Source organism: Salminus brasiliensis, chromosome 10 (genome assembly GCF_030463535.1).
Source record: "Salminus brasiliensis chromosome 10, fSalBra1.hap2, whole genome shotgun sequence".
Lineage (NCBI taxonomy): Eukaryota > Metazoa > Chordata > Actinopteri > Characiformes > Bryconidae > Salminus > Salminus brasiliensis.
In genome coordinates, this window is record NC_132887.1 from 18,455,067 (window position 1) to 18,473,641 (window position 18,575).

The 18,575-nt window shown below is 41.2% G+C and overlaps 1 protein-coding gene across 1 annotated transcript in view; it reads right to left on the minus strand.

Annotated features, from left to right (window-relative positions):
• The window catches only part of ccdc88c (coiled-coil domain containing 88C), a 66,588-nt gene extending 50,209 nt beyond the window's left edge, over positions 1 to 16,379 (minus strand). The window contains exons 1-3 of the mRNA XM_072689574.1: positions 15,761 to 16,379; positions 13,811 to 13,911; positions 7,868 to 7,976 (exon numbers count right to left, since the gene is read on the minus strand). Of these exons, the coding sequence (XP_072545675.1) occupies positions 7,868 to 7,976; positions 13,811 to 13,911; positions 15,761 to 15,820 (270 nt within the window). The 5' untranslated portion in view covers positions 15,821 to 16,379. The remainder of the gene's footprint in view (positions 1 to 7,867; positions 7,977 to 13,810; positions 13,912 to 15,760) is intronic.
• Positions 16,380 to 18,575: the final 2,196 nt, after the last annotated feature.

The following is an 18,575-nucleotide window of genomic DNA, read 5'->3' on the forward strand; positions in this document are numbered from 1 at the left end:
CAGAGCCTCTCTAAATCTCAGGTTTAACTCATTTTCTTTAATCATTTACTTTTAAAAAGCGGTTGGTCTTTGGATGGGACAAGTGTGGTACACATGCCCTGCTCAGAAGAACCAGATGTCCATCAAAGGAGCGAGAGAAACCACACTAAAGACTACAATCCTTCCATATGGCAGTTAAAACAACGAGGATCCTCCACCCAGCAGCAATCTGGAACAGAAACAATGACTGACATCGGCTCCACAATAGAGGCCACACCAACACAGCACCCCCCTCCCCAAAAAACAATATACCACACTGACCCAGTTCTGCTTACTAACACAACTTAGCGGCTAACGCTCATAGTCAGTTCCACAGGGAATAAGATGTGTACCAGTATTTATGGGGAGGAATGTTCAAAGACTAGCAATGTTCCTGGAAGGAAGGCACATGCATACTGATCTGAATTTATATACCTAGTTTCTTGCTATATGCAATAATAGCAGTTGATTTGTGCTCCTGAGTCACAAGAATATGTAGTTTATTATCAGCATGATTGCACTAGGCAATTGCAGTATTGTTCTTCTTGGGTCTTCTTCCACACATTTTTGTCCTGTTAACTCTGGCAGCCATTTGAGCTATTGACGGTGTATACAGCTTTGGGATAAGTAAGCATACAAAAATAACTTCTGTGGCCAAAACACTCCCACAGGGATGCACAGAAATGTGTCCATAAACTTTTAGCCAAAAATTCAAACTTCTCCATAGGTCATATATATTTTTTTTTTTACAATAACCAAATCTTAAGACTTCGATCTGACCTCAGTTTTTGAAAAATTACAAAAATGTAAAAAAAGGAAAGCCAGGTGCCAATAGATTCATGATCTGCTCGACAAGCTGTCTCGCACTCTCTGTGCCCTGTGTGTATTTGTCTCTGTCAGCAATGAGTGCAAATTAAGGTAGCTTAATGCATTATTAGAAGGAGTGTACACAAACATTTGGACATATAGTGTAGGTCAGCAAACACAGTGATGGGGGAGATGGAGGGCCATGCTACCCATAGAGCACAAAGCCAATTGTTTTCTCTAGGACTCCATGTCACGGAGGGCTGTGGCATCATTGGAACAGCGCCAGATTTCAGAAAAAGCCCTGCTATTCGTGAAGCTGGTATGTTTTCCTTACCTTCACTTCAAAAGTACTAGCACTCAACACAAGCGAGTCTAACATGCAGGTCTGAGTTTTGGTGTGCAAGTGGAAAAAGATGGTGCTCTAGCTACGACAGATTATGTTACACAAAGAGCGAGGCAGGCTTGCGTCATGCAGTTGGCTTAGTTACAAGTTACAAGATACTTGTGCATAGGGATACTCATTTGATCAAGTTTATTCCTTGCACACTTACATTCACTGAGCGGCTACAGAGCTTCTTAAACCAAACTCTGACGCTGTGCCAGACCTGAGGTCTATATGGGTTAAGTTGCAGAGCACTCAGATCAGCTCTGCAGGCAATGCTATGTTAGGTTATGGGAGCTGCAGGAAAAGAAGGATGCAGTAGAGGAAATATGCTGGGGAGGACAGAGGAGAGAGAAATATGAGGGTTGAACACACACACACTTACAAAGGCTTTGTTTCAAGCTTTCCCACGACAGCACGTCTCAAGAGGGCCTTTCTAGTGCTCTGGACTGGAAAATGCACATTTGTCTGTACCTTCCTGAGGTAATCAGAGTGGCAGAGTGAGGCTGCAAGTGAATGTGAGGCAGGTAAAGAAAGACATAGTTGACATATCAGACATCTGAATGATAGAACAGGGGAAAAGAGAGGGAAAGAGAAGATGGGGAAGAAGAAAAAGTAGGAAAAAGGAAGGAAAGAAATCAGCTGAGGAGTGCCAGTGGCTCCGGTTGCAGTCTCTAGGGCTGTACGGGTGGGTAGCAGTGGAGAAACTGTACACCTCTGGGAACACCACATGTTACTTGGCCTATGAGCAAATAAATGAACAAAAGGTAGCTAGCAGGCTATCTAGCAAAAGAAAGAAAGAGAATTATTTACATTAACAGCCCCCCCCCAAAAAGAAATGCTTTTTTGTCTGATGTTAAAAAATAATTACAAGAGCAAAGCCACGTTTACAAGTTAACAGTAGCCAAAAACAGTATAGCGTAGATAGCCCATCAGAACAGTACATGCTTTGCCATTAAGTCAGTTATGTAGAATTACTTCATTTTTACTTCATTGTTTATTTATTTATTACCTAGCATTAAAGATTTAAAGCTAGGTCATTTTGAAGTTACAAAAAAAAAAAAAAAAAAGAAAAAAGAAAAAGAAATCCAAAACAAAAAATCCAATGTCAGCCAATGAGCAAATAAAAGAAATTGAGTTAACAGGCTAACCAGCCAAATAAAGTATATTAAATTAAATAAATAAAAAATAATTTCTACTAGGATATAACATTAGAAAAATAACAACATTACAGGTTCACCCAACCCACAATATAGTTGTTTAGTCACATTGGCACATTTCTATCTAAAAGTTGTGATTTTGGTATACACTGAACCTTCAAGAAGGTTTTTTTCATTCTAAAATAATTAAAAACCAAATAAAATCTCAACTACATTTGTGAATACCTATACAGTAACCAATGGCCAAACTAGTCCACCAGTATGACCACATTGTGGTCAACCAGTATGACCATCTTGACCACTACCAATTTAGTCAACTTCATCAAGCTGGTAAATCACCCAGCTGAAAAGTCTAGCTCAAGACCAGCTTTTGCTGGTGGTTGATTTCAGATGGTTTTAAATGGTAAAGATGGTTGCATAGCTGGTCATTCAGGCACAAACATCTCATACTAGTAAGCCACCCGGTTAAGCGGTCCATAATCAGCATACTGTGTGTTGCATTTGACTTTGGTCATGTTTGCTCACCGACAAGCTTGGTCACGGTAATCACGGTTATTTTTTTCAGCATTTTTTTTTCAGCAGGGCAGCCAGTCCATCAAACACTGAAACACTACTCTGGTGAAGAGCTAAGCTGGTCAACCCGCTTGACTAATAGCTTGCCTAATATGCTTACTAGCACAGAGTATGTTTTCCCCTGGATTACCAGCTTTTCAACCACCCTGACCCTCAAAAACCAGTTTAGACCATTCGAATCCTGTTTGTTAACATGGTCATGATACTCATCAGAATGTTTAGTAACAAGAGTTGCTTATGACCACCATTACTACAGAATCTCAGCATAAAGGTCCTATTATTTCCAAAAGAACGCAATCGAACTGAGATCTTGAGGTTGAAAGAGGTAAGGGAGCGGTTCGCTTCATTGTGTTCCATGTATACAGGAGAGAAAAGGCAGTCTACCACTTCAGATGTTTCAGCCAGACAACAGCTGCGCAATAAGACAGTTCTAATACCTCAGTGGTAATACTCCCACTAAGAGTGCAGACAAAGTCATAACGATGCAGAATGGTGCTTTAGCCTGGTCTGGTTCATTACACCCACGCTCTGAGCAAGGGCCCCCAGAAAGACAACATCTCTCATAGCCCAGCTTGGAGAGGAGTCAGCTTACAGTGGCTCAGCTCCGTACACACTCGCTCTGCACTAAACAATAGACTGGGAGGATCCAACATGGCACCCCTCCCCCCTGGAGGCCCATTGTCCCTGCCGCCTGCACCTCCATCTCTCTGACGGGACAGCTTCTGGTGATTGAGCATGGAGCCACTGGGGAGCTAATCTAATTTTTTTGTGGGGGGTGAAGGGTTAAAGGGGAGAATGTAGACAGACAGATGATCCCTGCCCATGAACAGAGCTGTCATGGCTGGGCCTAACAGCATCGCACAACAGAAGCACATGGATCGTCCTAATCAGACATTCCTCAATGAATCTAGGACAACACTAGTCTGCATAGAGTAAGCCCCAAATGTGCCATGAGCTTTAGGTTTAAGTCTGAATCCAGGCTAAGCTGGAAGAATAATTATTCCAGCATTAGGTTTGGAAGTTGGGATTAATCCAGATGCCACCACGCCTAATACACCATGTGTATCCACCTTTCACTTTCAACAACACTCAAGCACATACTCTAGCTAAGGTCTGTATGTAAAGCTAACATGTCTTGAGCTTAAGACTAGACTTATATTAGGCTATATGTTCAGACAGTTGTTTTGCTATGTTTATTTGACCAGATGTTTATCTGAGGTTTTGGTTTAAGACATGACGACACTAATAAGATTTAGCATTGGTATCAGACTGATTGCAATACTACATGATTAGTCCAGTCCTAGCATGTGCACCACATCTTTCTGAACTGCAACTAATGCAACAGACCTGAAATTAGAACCTGAAAATATGTGCATATTAAATGTCCCTCTTATGCGTAGTTTAGGACAGCCTGTGTGCCTCTGTGGGCCTTGAGGCGGAGGCTGGAACTTGCTGAAATACAAAAATCCTCTCTACAGTGCAGATCTCCCACCACAGAACGCAGCCTCTGCCTCTACGTTAGGCTATATTAGCAAGCTGTTAAAAATACTGTAATAATAATAATAATATGCAAAGCTGAAATGTCAACTGTTTATTTAAAGATTCATGAGTCAACCTGGCTAATTGTTTCTATGTATGATACAGGGTGTGAATGTGCATTTACATAACTACAGCAAAGCAATCAAATCAGTCTTGTACAAGTTCAGTGGTGAGATGTGCTTTTCAGCTTACACCATCATGCTTTATCAGATACATTTCCTGCGTGACTGACACTTACACACACACACACACACACTCTGCTGACTCTGCTGCAGTGAAGCTCTCGCAGAACTTAACCGGAGCTGAATGACTCTCGTGATGTAGCTCTTTGATCAGTGACCATGCTTTCCAGGTTATGGACCATATTAGGAACTTATGGCACCATTAGGCTTGCTCATATTGTCTTTCCTGCCACAATCATGCACATGAAAGAGGCATCTCCACCCCGCGGCTTATCTTCCAGGCCTCCTGGATCTATGACAATAATTAATAGGTGCTCTGTAATATGTTTTCAGGGGCCAATAGCAACACCCAGCAACCGGATAGTTTATGGCTATGAGGAGAGGCTCTGTGGGCATAAGAGCATTTATCTAAATCAGGGGTGGCAATTCTATGGCCCATTGGCCAGAACTGGCCTGATAAGGGTTCTAATCTGGCCCGGCAAACAAATTTAGAAACCATGTACTAGGCAGAAAATTGCACAGACTTAAACTCCACAACAAAACCACTGGGTGAAGCAGAAAACCAGTGCATGAGTGTGAGGACTGGGAACAGATCAATCACTTTGATTTTGTATGATTTCAAGGTCAATCTAACATCGCAAAAGTAGAATATAAACAAATTGATCAGTTTTGACATTTTTGGAGGTAGGGCTGGGTGGCTGATACAGTACTGATACCGCAAATTCAGTACTAACAGCAAAAACAACACATTCAACACTTTTCCCAGTGTACATCCCATAACACACAAGAAGAGGATCTTAACCTTCCATAGTCCATCTGGCACATATATGAATTTATATTAAGGACAGTGAAGTCAAATAATCATGATTAAATCACAGCTGAAAGCCCCCCCCCCCCACCCTTCGTTACTTTCAATACTGCAATTAAATTATTTTCATTGAATGAAAAGTCAGTGTTTTACACTTATATAATTGCAGCCTCTTGTTCATATAGTTTGTGGATTCTTGTTACAGTGGAGGTTATCACTTTGCTCCCACATCCGATGTCCAGCATAGTATGCTGAAGGTGCTATAGGAATTGTTTAGTCATTGTGGGAACAAGGGGGCTGCAATCACAGATGTTTTCATAAAGCTCATGAGCAGGGCTTCAGAATGAACTACTTTGGATGTTCTGAAGGCTCAACCTAGGAAAATACGCAAACAAGTTCTCCAAGAAATCCCTAAAGGTTTTGTGGTGTGATAGTCCAAAGCATGGTCAGGCATTTTAGATGATCATGTCATTTTAATACTGCTTATTTTAGGAGGCCACAGAATCGCAACATGGTTTTCTTTCCCATAACACTGTCCAGCCCCATTGCTAGCCAGCATTATATTTGGTTGTGCACAAGTGGAGCCACAGTGTTTCTGGAGAGGGTATAAGAGTGGAGGGAGAGTGGCTGGAGAGTGGAATCCGGGTCGAACAGCAGATAGGAAAATGAAAACAGGCTGTAATCTAAAGTGAACGAGCTAATGCATTACAAGTGGTAAGCAAGTCTGCTGACCACTGTCCGGATATCCACAAAACAGCTCCTCAGGGGGCCCTGGAGTCTTTGCTTATCAAATTACGCCAACCCACCCCCGGCCCCCCAGTCAGAACGTGCAAGCGAGGATCTATGGGGGTGTGATTACCATAAGCTAAGACAACACATCTGTTCCTGATCAGGAGTGCAGAGACCCACTCGAGACCTCCAGATGTTGCCTTTCTGAAGGTCCCCCCCCCTCTCCATGGCTCAAGAGTCACACTGGACACTTTATACGTTTTTAGACAAGCCTCATGAGCCAAAGAAAGACTGGCACATCACCATGGTCACAATAAAACCTTGGCAGTTTTATAAAAGAAAAAAAATGTGAGACGACACATTTACTAATATGAACTAAGGGTTGGATGAAGAAAAAGATAGAGGGGGAAAAGCAGGTCCGAGCAAAGTAATAAACAGAAACTAAAAGTGTATTTATATTTAAAAGGATATTAGTGCTGCCACAATTTACAAAAGTCATCAATTATTATGATATTGTACAAAAGTGTCTTGATTTGATATATATATATATACACACACACAACGTGAACAAAAGTATTGGAGGGGGGCCTTTATGGCATTCCATTTTTAAACCCAAAGGCATACAGAGGTGGGCCAATGTAGTGTTAGTAATCTTGCCCATGGACTCTTATTGGTGTAGCACAGCATAGTCACCCAGACCTGGAATCGAATCCCAGTCTTCCACAAGGTGCGGTAGCTCATTAGCAGGTAGCGGGGTTATCTATTGCGCCACAGAAAAACACCATACATCTCTAAATACTGTATACCTTGTGTATTTATTTTACTTGTTCATATAGACAAAAAGAGAGTGCCTAATCAGTAGTTTCAAACATGCAGGGTAAATTTAGAAGGCCTACAGTGTAGCATTTGGGTTGAGAAACAGAAATCTTCCAGGAATGCTGGAAGAGAAGGGTCAGCCATTGGGTTTCAGATTTGGCAAACAGCTACTTTGAGGTTGAGGCACTGCCCAGAACCAAAAAAAAAAAAAAAGACTGCTGGCTTACAAAACCCACCACAAAATTACACTCACCTCCTAGAAATGCTTTCTCTGAAACCATACATTACACTCCATGATGAATCTGCTGCATTTGCTCTAAAGATAGCGTGAAAAAAAAAAGTCTCTGCACTCCCTCACTTTTATCCCACCCACTCTGAGTCTGACTCACTCAGACTCCTATCATTAAGATCATTACAAGTCTAGTAAAACTTTCAGAAATTCAGAGACCACCCTTAACTGCCCTACATCTTCTATTTCCAGCCTTCTGAAGCATGACCTTCAAATGATTTCAACCCATAAACACAACTCCAGTAATAGAGCAGTTTTCATGCTGCCAGAGCAAAACCTGGGACCACCATTTCTGTCATTTCTTTCCATTAAAAGTCAAGGATGTTTGTCCCCCAGTCTCCTGTACAGCTACTATTTAGAGACACATGGTTTTGATCTTGTTTTGGAACAATAAGGTGCACAGATGTGCTCCATGTCCTCCTCACAGGGTTTAATAAACACTAAAACTGTCTCTCACACAAACATGCGAGGTGTAACCCGGCCCTAAGCGCAGAGACAGTACACTATTCAAAGTGGGCAGGAAGCGATATGCTGTTGCAGCAGGAAGTGGTGCAGAGATCATACCTGGTAGTAGTTTTTGATGTGTCTGGTAACAGTGTTGAGGTTCTGGATCCTCAGGTTGACGTCGTTGTTCACCTGTTTGTTCACCCGGTGGTTTGTTGGATTTGGATCTCTGTTGGAAAAGGAGTTCAATTAGAAAACAAACAATCCTCAATAAAAGACTGACCTAAAACACCTAACAAAAACTAACTAAAGACTAAAATCAGCCAAAAATTAAATACAAAAACATTAACCTTTATGATACGGCAACATATAAGGCAAACTTTATATATTGAATCTTAAGACGTCAAAAGCAGTCGTTCCCAGGTTTTATAGCCAAGCTTTTATTAAAAGTTCAGTGTAATGCAGTTTTGTCACATTGTTAATCTTTAGCTTGATAACTGGCATCGCTACCACAGAAAAATCATCAAGTCGTATCAGCAGTCACATGGAGTGGCAAAAAGATCAACAAATCAGATTTTATTGTTTTGAAATTTGAATCTTTGACTTTGCTGCCAGGAAACAGCAGAAACCATTTCATCTGCCGTTTTTCCAGGTTTGAAAAGGGAACTGCAACAGTGTTTTCTGGGTTCTACTACACTTGTGCTCACAATCAGCTTTACCTCAGCTAATAAAGTAATGCCAAGTAAACCCCTTTTGATGTATGCTGATGAGAGGAAGTACAACTACATTTTAGGGGAATTTTGAGGGCCATACAGCATGTGCTGCCTTGTGTGGGTTTTTCTTCTTCTTAGCAACATGCTGAAGAAAGCCAGATTGCTAACATTACACATTTCATACACATCCCTCAGTAATCCACCATAAAATCCACCCCCCCCCCCCTTCATGATACATTAGAAAGAGGCCGTCCTAGTGTGGTCAGTGTCCCTTTAACTTTATCCCCTTCTCTTGTAAAGCTATTATTTTAGAGATATAGATATAGACATAGATATAGAGACATCAACTTTTCACATGTGTATGTCCAAGGAATACCCAACCATAAAAAAACTGACTATATGGAACTCTTGTTTAAACTTTCTGATGGAGTATCATGAAGGTGGTGGGCACTTTTGGAAAACCACAACACAACTGTATAAAACAAGTGGATTGCTGAGGGAGACACATTACATGGACATAAGTTTTGGGACACATGCTCATCCATTGTTTTATCCAAAATCAAAAAGGTTATTTTATGAAAAAACAAAAAAAGAAAAAGATTAGTGTTGGATGTGTTAGATGGAACGCCACTCCGCCTCATCCCAAAAGCACTGAATGGAACACCATTATTCCAGAGAACACGTTTCCACTCAATGCTGGGTGGCTTCATACTCCTCAACTGCATGCAAGGCATTAGGCATGGTGCCAATGGGTTTATGTTTATCTGCCCCAGAGAGTCCTATTCTTTTGCCAGTTCTTCTCTACAGGGACTATGATAAGATGTGTGTCGGCAATGGCTGTAACTTGAAGTAGTTAAATGCATTCATTAGAAGAGGTGCCCAGAAACATTTGGACAAACAGTTCAAATAGTATGGAAGTCCAGTTTTGCTTTGCACCTTCCAGGTTTAGTCACAGTACTTTCAACGGCCCAAAGCGCACCGATCCAACAAACACCAACAGACAACAAACCAGAAATGCTGTGGTTGATGTGCCGCACCCGTGTTTGACTGATTAAGAATGCTCTCTTCAGATTCATTTGCCCTTTTTTCTAAGGAAAAACTGCAAGAATCAAAGCCGGTGTGCTCGGGCCTTTAAAAGAAAACAGTAATTTGCCATAACCACAGTTTTTTAATTCCATGCTATTTGAGTAAAAGTGGACAGGCCTGTAGTTGCCTGGGATTGTGTATGTGTGCTGCATGCCCAGTGGACAATCTCCACCACCACGCACGCCGGAGCTCCCGCACAGGCGTTATTTGTCCTCCCTCATTTACATTTGCTTTGTGAGCCTGGCATGCAAATCCTGCCAGCCTGGCTCACAATTCCTACTTGCTTGTGAAAGAAACCTAGTTAAGAGCAGGGACCGTTTTTCACTGCTGCCGTCACCTTCAAATGTTTTGTGAGGTCTTCAGGCCAGGACAACTGCCATGTGATTCACCTTCAGAGCCCTTTTACTGCCATAGATACGGTGATTGACAGAGAGGATGGGGGAAAACAAGAGGCTGTTTAGTGAGAGAATGTGAGGAGAGGGTGTGTATGGTGTGGAGAATGGACAGGGTGCACATAAAGGCCATCTGCCAGATGGGATGTGTTAGCATGAGAGACTTAGTTTTTACATACATAAAACTAACCAAAAAATTACACAGATATATAGCAAAGTCCACTACATGCAACTGTGTACAACTGTGTATAACTGTGTATAAAAGCTGTGCAAAGATAGTTGGAAACCTCAAACACCTAATGGTGCGCTGTGAGAAAGACTTAACACACGAGAAGATCACAAGAGACAGGAAGAGTGGTGGTATCAAAAGTGCAACAGACACTGCATTGGTCCGTTAAACTAAAATGACTAAAACTGAAACTAACACATACAGACATATAAGCACATACATATAGTACCTTGCAAAATGTCAGAGACTAGCCTCATTTCCAGTCAAAACAGCTATTAAATACAAATTATGAATTTAATAGAAAACTAGACCGGCATCAACAATTCAATATAATAGCGCTGCTCTAAAGTTCAAGCTTAATCTGCTTCTCACCATCCAAGCAATCTCTAAAAAATACAATAAGCCCTGAACTCTGGGTTGTTATGCTCATTTGATCCAGGAACTGGATGTTAGAATAGTCAGTTCACTTCTCTCAGTAAAGGCTTCTCGCCCCCAGTCCCAAATGGCACACTTGCAGTCCTCAAGTCCTGATTTGTGCGTGCCCATGAGAACCACAAGGTGTCCCTTTTCTAAAGGATGTTTACAAGTGCCCTCTACCCACCTTTACCAAGCCCTCTGTACCGCTATAAAGCTCCCTATTAGCCACAATTCCCTTTTAGCAGGAACTGTGACCAATCCTTTCCAAGCTGTGTAAGCATAATGAAGAGAAAAAAAAAAAAAAAAAAAAAAAAAAAAAATTATATATATATATATATATATATATATATATATATATATAAAACTGTTGAATATTCACATTTCTTGAACAATTACTCAGAGATAAGTGTCCAAAAATGTATTATAAAATACTTTTATTTAAGCGGTGTTGATCTGAGAGTGGGTACAGCCTGACTACTGTGGCTGGAATTAAATGCATCTGTGGGATACAGTAAAAATCCAGCATATGGAGGCCCAGTGGATCAAAGAATGAAACTGTACAACAAGCCATACTGTCACTGACATAACATCTTGAACAGGAAATCAGGACAGGTTACAGAGCGTACACACACACACACACACACACACACACACACACACACACACACACACACACACACACACACACACACACACACGTCATCCACTAATTTGTGTAGGGGAAGTCCCTCCCCGCCAACCCGACCCACTGTCCTCTCACATTCTGAAGGCAATATTGTCTTTGTCTGAGAGAGGAACAGTATTTAAGCCTACTCATTAATAGAGCAGAGGAGTGGGCAGCTTGTGAGAAAGTGGGTTGAAGGACATAGCCGGGTGGGGGGCAGGGGGAGTCCGGGGCACTATGGTTAGCACAGCTGGGAAGAACACAAAAACACAGATGCAGAGTGAGAGAGTGGTACATAAAGCCTGAGATAGTAAAACTCACATGACCAAGTGAAGGAGTGCTATCAAGTTAACAAACCTGCAGACATCTAACCTCAGTGACAAAAATAAACAGCTCACACCTCTATCAATGCAGGACGTTTAGCAGTTTCTTATAGTTTCATCTCATTGATCTCAATGAGGACTTTCAGTATTTTGCATAGTTTTCCACCAGTATTATGGAAGCTGGCCATACTTTTGTACCATCCATTTTGTAAATTGCGTGGCCGTGTTAAAAACTATTGAGTCCAATTGAGATTTTGAGACTTGTAGACAACTTCGCGGCAACTTTGAGGCAACTGTGTGAAGAGTCGGATATGAGGGTTGCATGATGTCAAATGTGGCATTATTAACAGCAATTGTTATTGATGGAGCACTTTTGATGCCGGAAGCAGATCAAAGTGATGCAGAGAAGTAATAAAATTCAGTAACAGAATTTAGGGCAGAGTAAATGAAAGCTTATTAAAGTTAAGAGACATTAAGTAAAAGAAACTGCAATAACAAACTTTAAAGAACATATTATATACATGTATTATATTGTATTGAACTGTATTGAATCGTATCATGATTAATGTGTTAGCGTCTGCTAGGGCTAACGTTAGTTTGTGACTAGAACATTACTTTGGGCCATTAAAAAGCATATCCCCCAAATATGGTACTTCTATAAACTTGAATGCTACAACAAACTGAAAATGAAAACATCAGCACATTAACAAAAGGCACATTTTCAGCCATTTATTTTTGCTAAAAAGAAAAATAATGGAATCCTAATGACGCATTTTATTAATTACAGAAATTAACATTTAAAGTGAATTGTAACAATGATGATGACTTTATCCTGCTTTTGTTAGAGTAACCCTCTCTACTGTACAGGGAAGGCTTTTTTCTAGATTTCCGAACACTGCTATGAGGAATCTGATTGTAATGAGCAACAAGACAATTAGTGAGGTCAGGATGTGGACGATCACCATCCCACTGCATTTCCAACTCATTTTAAAAGTATGGGATGGAGCACCATCAGCAGAGGAGCACTCAATGCTGGAGAGCTTTGTACCCCTCTACTTATATCCATATACCTGTGCCAGAAAGTGCTATTCTATGGGCAACACTTCTCTACAGGGACTAGACAAGCTCTGTGTGAGAGTGCGCATGTGCATTTGCACACCTGTGTCCGCAATTGGAGCAACTGAAAGCAGCTTTAAAAAAAATAAATAAATAAAAATAAATAAATAAATAAAAAGGTGAGCTTGACCCACTAAAAGGCCTAGTAGGTGGAACTGAACTGCATGGTTTAGACGCAGCTTCAGTCTTACTAAAGTAGCCAAGTTTAGCCAGGGCAAAACACTAGATTTCTGCCTTACTTTTTTTTAACGCCTCTTTGTAGATGCCTCATGAGCTTTATGCGTCTGTACGCCAGGGCTTTAGATGCCACAGCTCCCAAAGAATCTTGCCAAATAAGCAGTTTAAGCTTGAAAATGTGTTTTACGTTACTCACTAGAGGCTCTTTCATCTAAGGCTTTGTACAGCTTTGAGGAGGGCATCTTACCGCAAACACTTCAGCTTTAGTAAGGGGCACTTTAATGAGCATCAAAAATTCAGAAACCGTATAATATAGAAGTGAGCACAGGCAATCAGAGACTGGTTAATATTGGGGGGGGGGGGGTAAAATAGCTGACAAGTACAGCAATAACAGGAAATAACACTACCTACTACTACCTGTTAAAAGGCAATTGCCCTGAAATGCCACTTTCAAAGCAGCTCAATCAGAAGTTTCGCCTTCACTTCACAAACGCTTTGTCTAATGACTTGCGAGGCATAAGCTGCATGAAAGCCACCTGTGTCTCTCTTTTTAGTTGCTTCTGAGGTTGCAGCACAGCAAACTGAAACTTCCGAAGAGTCGCTTTCAGTCAGAGAAATGGCGCCAAATGAAAGAACCGTGCAGCGTCTCTCTTAGCATCTCACATCTCATTGTTCCCCATAGCACATACGGTAGCACATACATGTTTGTTCAACTCTGCAGAGATTCAGCAATCAAACAAAGACAGACAACTTTACAGCTCATTAAAAACTAAGACTGACAGTCTGATGAAGCGTGAAGACGCTGATGGTGTCTCTGCACAGTTTGATACCAAGCAGGCAGGGATAGGATGTGGTTTCAGAAAAACAAGACATACAACAGCTGCAAGACCGCCCCCCCCCCTTTCACACACACACATACAAATCCACTAATGTTGGGACCACTTACATGTGGGTCATGATCTTATGCAGGAAGACCCCATCCACAAGCTCCATGAACATGGAGAGCTTGTCGTCCAAGTTGGAGGCCAGCGGCCCAAAGGTCTTCACCTGTAATAGAGAGGGGGAGCAATTTGGTTAGACCAGGAGCATTTAATAAGAAAGCCCTCCATTAGTAAATGGTTAAATGGTTAAAATGTAAACAAAGCCACTCCGAGTGGTTGAGAAATGCACTTTATAAAAGAACCTAATGGTTAGTCATAAGACACCTTCAGGGGATTTTCAATGTCTATGTTGTCTGAACCTCACATTTATACAAACTAAAAGACCACCAGCTTCTAGTTTGGGCCCGAGGTCTTTCATGTGGGACACTGTGCAGCTCTGTGAGAAGGTGAATTATTACACTGAAACACAAAGGCCAGAGAAAGCAGTAGGGCGGTCAAGCCAAACAGGACGCAGGGCCAGGGTGAAGGGTCATGGGAAGTTCCGCAGGTTTCACTCAATAATCTCCATCACAGTCACCCCCAAAGCACACGGGCATACTCTACACTATAATACTCACTACTGTAAGATTTTAAGGATAGGCATTTGTGAATATATTGATTATATGATGTTTGAAATACTATGTACTTCTTATTTATGTTCATGAAGAGGGACATGTGCAGTAAAAAAAGCTTTAAAAATATACACATTCAGAAGGTACACATGTCCATGACACTCTTTGTAAATTGCACCCATTACAGATGTTCAAATGTGCACACACATACAGTATGTGTAATCTCTGCAGAAGAGCCCTGTTAATAGAATGGGGTGCTCTGGAGTAGTCGCACACAACCCTTAATGCCCAATGCAGCCAAAAGCCAAGCAGCAGTTAGAGTTAACTTCATAAAGCCCCCAGCACGGAGCTGTGGAGCTGTACAACTGCATTCTGTGGAGAGGTGGAACTTCATCCAAGACCTCTAGGATGAGTTGGACTGGTGTTTGTGAGAGGTGTGGGCTGTATGACGACAATACTTATTGTAATTATGATAAACTTAGTACTGTATGTCACAAAGTTTTTTGGAGTGTATTTTGCATATCATCAGTACTTCTAGATGTCTGGTCAGTGGCAGGTTTTATAATGAAGAGATCAGAATCAGTTGTTCTGAACTGGATTCAGTGCAGTGTAGTAATATCAGGGAGGGAAAAATTTATATGTGTGTGTGTGTGTGTGTGTGTGTGTGTGTGTGTATATATATATATATATATATATATATATATATATATATATATATATATATATATACATACATACATACATACATACACACACACACACACACACACATGTACTGGGGTGCTTTATTACCCCTTACAGGAACTAGATTTGTTGGTATATATATATATATATATATATATATATATATATATATATATATATATATATATATATATATATATAGAGAGAGAGAGAGAGAGTGAGAGAGAGAGAGATAGTTACATATCGTGTACCATGAAAGTTTCTTAAAAGTATTGTGATATTTATGCCAGATCGTCCACCCCTAGCTACATCACCAATTTATGTTAGCTGTGTAATAAATAGATAGATATGCATATATTATTATTATTATTATTATTATTATTATTAATCTTATATTAACCTTCCAAAAACTAGCCTGCCTCTCCTGGACCCAAACAAATAAGCTATAGTCCCAATTTAAGGCAAATTCATAGCACGACCTCATTTGCTCCGTTCACACCAACACCATTAAAATCCGGATTAAGCAGAAATGCAGTGGATTAAACTGTTTACGTTTGCTGGTCTTTGTTGCTCACAGCACTGCTATGGCCTCTCACACCCCATCAATGCTGGCACTTGTAAACACATCGTTTACTCCGCTTAGTTCCTCCAACTTAACACACAAAACAGCAGGTGTCTCCATGTTCCCTCCATGTTCCACCTCAATCCAGTGTTACTCACCCAGACCACCAGCGGGGACTCCATGAAGTTCGACATCAGTTCAGACAGTGTAATATCCATTTTTGATCGATGTGAAGAAACTCCAGAAGCGCTTGAACAGTTTAGCTTATCGCCCAAGAAACGAAGTGCTGTACATTCCCAGACGTTACCGACTCCACACTGCCAGTGCTGCTGCTGCTGCTGCTGCTGGAGGCAGAACAATGCTGTGCTGCTGCTGCTGCTGCTGCTGATCACCCAGCTTCAGAGTAACAAACATAATAATCCCGCACGTTTACAAACACGCCGACTCCCAAAAAATAAGTGCAACGCAGACCTCAAAAACCACCGTACTTTCCATCCACTCGAGCGGGGCGCTGTGAGGAGATCAGTGGTTAGCTAACTTTTACGGCACCATTTCCTACTGAGGGTCCCGGACAAAGTACACCAGAAAACAGAACTAGCAGCCGTGTGAATAATGAGACACGGAGAGCGAGTAAAACGCGGTGGTCGCACAGATTCACGTCCCACGTCAATAAGTAAAGGTAAACCTATCAAAAAGTGCTGAGGAAAAAAAAGAGTTATGGCCGCGAACGATTAAAGTTCATCTCCAGCCCAGACTCTGCTCCTCTCCTCTCCCCTCTCTCCACACGCTCGGCTGGCGTTACTTTGTTACCGAGCATTCAACCTGTGCTCGGCGTGAATAGCGAGCCACAATGACATCCCCAGGAGCCAATCAGAGCCGAGCCTGCACCTAACGGGGGCGGGTGAATAACCAATGAGAGCCTCCTGGGAGCGGGGGGTAATTCAAAATGACGTAACTAACAGCACATTGTATTGGGGACCATTGAGCCTGTACGACGTTTTAGCTCGACGGCGCCCTCTGCTGTTTAATCTCTGCTCTACCGCAACCGTGTCAATCACCACACAGTCCACCGTGTGTATGTCTGAGCTTTTTAGCCCTATCCACTCTAACTGTACTCTACACACTTTCAGTGGAGGCTCTAGACCACTTGAACCGGTGGGCCAGACTGGGGCCAGTGACTAATTGTGGACAGTAAGAGGCAATGGTCAATGTTCAAATACAATGTAACCATATAGCTATAGTTTTTAATTGATTTATTATATTCTGTATTCTATAGATTCTCATTTTTTCATCACAGTGAGGGGAAACTCAGTCTTTCACATAAGAACGCCTGGTGTAACCCACGCCTCATTTAGTCATGTTGTGACCCCAAAACTGCCCCTGCCCACCTTTACTCGCCATGGCCCAATACATACCTAATATCTTTGGCATTTCTAAGCTCAAATTAAAGCTTAATTTAATTGCAGATTTAAGTTGATATAAAACTAGTCCTAGGATTAGCCATAGATCCTTTTTAGCTACCAGATGAAATTCTGCTTCCTAAAATGAATGGCACACTGTAAACCACTGTTGTCTCGTTCTTCAAAAGCAAACCCCACTTCTTAAACCAACCGGCAAACCAAATGGCACATGCCGGCACGCCTTACAACGGCTGGCACCCCAACCAGTACAACCAAAAGCAGCGGGCACACCAGCCTGCACACCTTAAGGCAGCTGGCACATCAGCTGGCACATCATACAGCAGCCGGCACACTAGCTGGCACATCATACAGCAGCCGGCACACCAGCTGGCTCATCGTACAGCAGCCAGTTAACCAGCCCGCGTATCGTAAAACAGCTGGCACACCAACCAACACATCTTGAGGCAGCCAGCTTACCAGCCGGCACATCTAAAAGCTGCCGGCATACCAACTGGACTTAACTCTTAAAGCAGCTGGCACTTCTGCTAGTACAAATATTATAATAAGAGCATTCTCTTTGAAGGAACTAGAAAGAGACTAGAGACGAAAAGAGAAGAAAAGATCATTTATAATAGAGTGTACTTTAGTTTTTTTCTTGTTTTGCGCACCCTGTATAAATACGTGTAAATATTAACTAGACGCGTAAAAACGCACAATACGCGTAATTACGCACCAGATGCGTAAAAACGCACAATACGCGTAAAAACACGCCTCGTGCGTAATCGTTCCAGACAGCGCTTAGACTAAAATCACAACAGTTGAACACTACATCTCAGGTGAATATTAATTACAATATATGAAACCGATTAATAGATCGGGACAACAACAACAAAAAAGGACAACCTGCAATTCAGAGTAGTGTGGAAACCTTTTCTGAACATATGAAAACAGCTCACTAAGACTGCTGTTTGTTTACGGATCATAATCAGCATTTTAAAGTACAGTGTCCTAAATCTAAAAAAAAAAAACACACTTATGCAGATTACACAAGGTTCCTTAATTTCTATGAATCTGGTTGCTTACATTGCATCATTTTCAACAACAATTTCAATTCATTTCAATGAATGTAATAGAAAGCTTCAAAAGGACTTCCCTTGAAAATTTTTCATTTCGGGTTTAATGCCTGTAAATGTCAGAAAAGAAAACATTCGACTGCAACAGTCAATGATGCACGTTACTGAGCTGTATTCTTAACAAACAACCGATATGAATCAGGATTTTGAATCTGAACTCAAATAGAGTCCAGCTCTGCTGAAACACACCTTAGAATTCAGAATGGCCTCTGTTTTATAACTGTTATATAAGTATGTATATATCTATCTATGTAGCAAATAAATAAACAGTCAAAAACAACAGTGAAAGAACAGAGTCATTAAAATTAATGTATATGTATGCAAAAATAATATAAACAATAAGAGCCTATCATGTAAAGAACAGTATTGCATAGAAGAACCCCTTTTGCCGCCTTTCTTTATTTACCATATTATATATATATATATATATATATATCCAT